The sequence below is a fragment of the Phascolarctos cinereus genome, unplaced genomic scaffold, assembly GCF_003287225.1.
Source record: "Phascolarctos cinereus isolate Bilbo 61053 unplaced genomic scaffold, phaCin_HiC Scaffold_2;HRSCAF=192, whole genome shotgun sequence".
In the NCBI taxonomy this organism is placed as follows: Eukaryota; Metazoa; Chordata; class Mammalia; order Diprotodontia; family Phascolarctidae; genus Phascolarctos; species Phascolarctos cinereus.
In genome coordinates, this window is record NW_027555625.1 from 76,291,747 (window position 1) to 76,294,064 (window position 2,318).

The 2,318-nt window shown below is 39.9% G+C and overlaps 1 protein-coding gene across 1 annotated transcript; it reads left to right on the forward strand.

Annotated features, from left to right (window-relative positions):
* Positions 1–1,068: 1,068 nt before the first annotated feature.
* On the forward strand, positions 1,069–2,009 carry LOC110193247 (olfactory receptor 1f45-like). Its single transcript, XM_020964919.2, is given in 2 exon segments — positions 1,069–1,744; positions 1,747–2,009. Coding segments are annotated over 2 exon segments (939 nt in total).
* Positions 2,010–2,318: the final 309 nt, after the last annotated feature.

The following is a 2,318-nucleotide window of genomic DNA, read 5'->3' on the forward strand; positions in this document are numbered from 1 at the left end:
GAGGTATGTGGGAGGGGCAAATTTATACATTCTAGGCAGAAGTAAGAACATGGACAACATATCAGAAAGATTAGATTGTATTCAGAGAACAGCTAGTGGTGCATCTGATTGAAGCAGAGGGTGTGTGAAGAGGTAAGTGAGAGATAGTTACCCATTTCTACTCCAAGCTAGCAATCAGTGATTCATAGGAATTAGACCTTAGAAATAATTGAATCCAGAGGCTCAACTTTTTGTGTCATGGATCCTTTTAGCAGCCTGGGGAAGCCTCTGTATCTATTATCAGATAATATTTTTAAGCAAAATATACAATATAACCAAGGAAACCAGTTATATTGAGAAAGATTACCAGGAAAGGAGTACAAATATTGTTTAAAGCTCAGAGGCTGAAAATTATAGTAAGTATTCAATAAGTGAGCATTCACTGGAACTAAGATTTTGTGAAGGTGAGTAATGGGAGATAAGTTGAGAACAGTAGTTTGGAGCAAACGAATGAATGAACCAAAGAGGCAAAATATGAAATTAATGTGCCTTGTCGGCTGAGAAGATCAGCAAAAATCCAGAGGTTCCAGGGATGACTGCTTGTTTATTGTTGTTCACTTATTTCAGTCATACCCATCTCTCATGACCCTATTTTGTGGTTTTCTTGGCAAAAAGACTAGAATGGTTTGCCATTTCCTTCTCCAGCTCATTTTACAGATAGGAACTGAGGCAAACCGTGTTAAGGGACTTACCCAGGGTCACACAGGTAGTAAGTATCAGGAAGATGAGTCTTCCTGATTCCAAATCTAGGGCTCTTTTCACTTGGCCACTTAGAGATCACTGATGAATTCAAGTTCTTGTTTAATTATTAATATTGTCACAAAGAGCAATATGTTTAAAAGAGATCTTGGCTGGGATTCTGCAGAGCTAATTTCTGGGCTTTTCTCTACCATTAACTATGTTAACTATGAGCAAACCACTTCTCTGTTATTATCCTCAGTTTCCTCATCTGTAAAAAAGGAATTGATTGGACTAGATGTTATGCAAGGTTCCTTATAGTTCTATTTTTCTATGACTTTTGTTAAAAGGATGAACAAAGGAAACTTGACGAGCTTATCAGAGTTCCTCCTAATGGGGCTTTCCAAGTGGCCTGAGCACCAACAGCTCCTCTTTCCACTATTCCTGGGGATGTACTTGATCACAGTATCTGGGAATCTACTTATCATCCTAGCCATATGTTCCAATGTTCACCTCCATAGCCCCATGTACTTTTTCCTCATCAACCTCTCTTTTGCTGACATTTGTTTTATCTCTACCACAGTCCCCAAGGTGTTAGTAAACATTTACACCCAGGATCCCACCATCTCCTACATGAAGTGCCTGACTCAAATGTACTTTTTCACCTTGTTTGTTGGACTGGATGACTTCCTCTTAGGTGTGATGGCATATGACAGATACATAGCCATCTGCCACCCACTCCATTACTCAATGGTAATGAGACCCAGAGTCTGCATCCTATTTGTGTCTGGATCCTGGATCATCACTAACAGCTGTTCTTTGTTACATACCCTTCTAGTAAAGCAGTTGTCTTTTTGTGCAGAGAATACAATCCCCCACTTCTTCTGTGACCTTTCAGCCCTGCTCAAGCTCTCTTGTTCTGATACCTACATCAATGACCTGGAGATTGTAATTGTGGGAGGATTTTTGGTTGGCACCCCATTTGTTCTAATCATAGTGTCCTACATTCACATTATTTTAGCCATTCTGGGATCCCATCCACTGGAGGTAAGTGTAAAGCCTTTTCCACCTGTGGTTCCCACTTCTGTAGTGTGTCTATCTTCTATGGGGCCATTATGGGGGTGTATTTTCTCCCCTCCTCCACTCATCTGGACAATTTAGACATTTTAGCTGCCATCTTCTATACCATAGTGACCCCCATGCTCAATCCTTTCATCTATAGCCTGAGGAACCAGGACATGAAGAATGCCCTGAGACTTCTTCTCAACAAGAGAACTTTCTCCTTCATGTGACCCTTGCCTCCAAGACCAGCAAAGTAAACAGAACCAAGAGAACAATTTTTATAATGATCATAATACCATCAAGAAAAAAATATTGAAAGACTTCGCAACTCTGGTCAGTGTAGTGACCAATCATGCAGAGGACTAAGGGTGAAGCATATCTCCCACCTCTCAGCAGAGCAAGGAAGTCCACATTTGTTTACATTACCAACATGTTCATTTGCTTTGCTTGATTATATTTATTTGCAAAAAAAGGGGTCCACAGACTGTTTACTTTTCATATGTGTAAACTGTAAAATGTGTCTAAGATTGTTATTAATA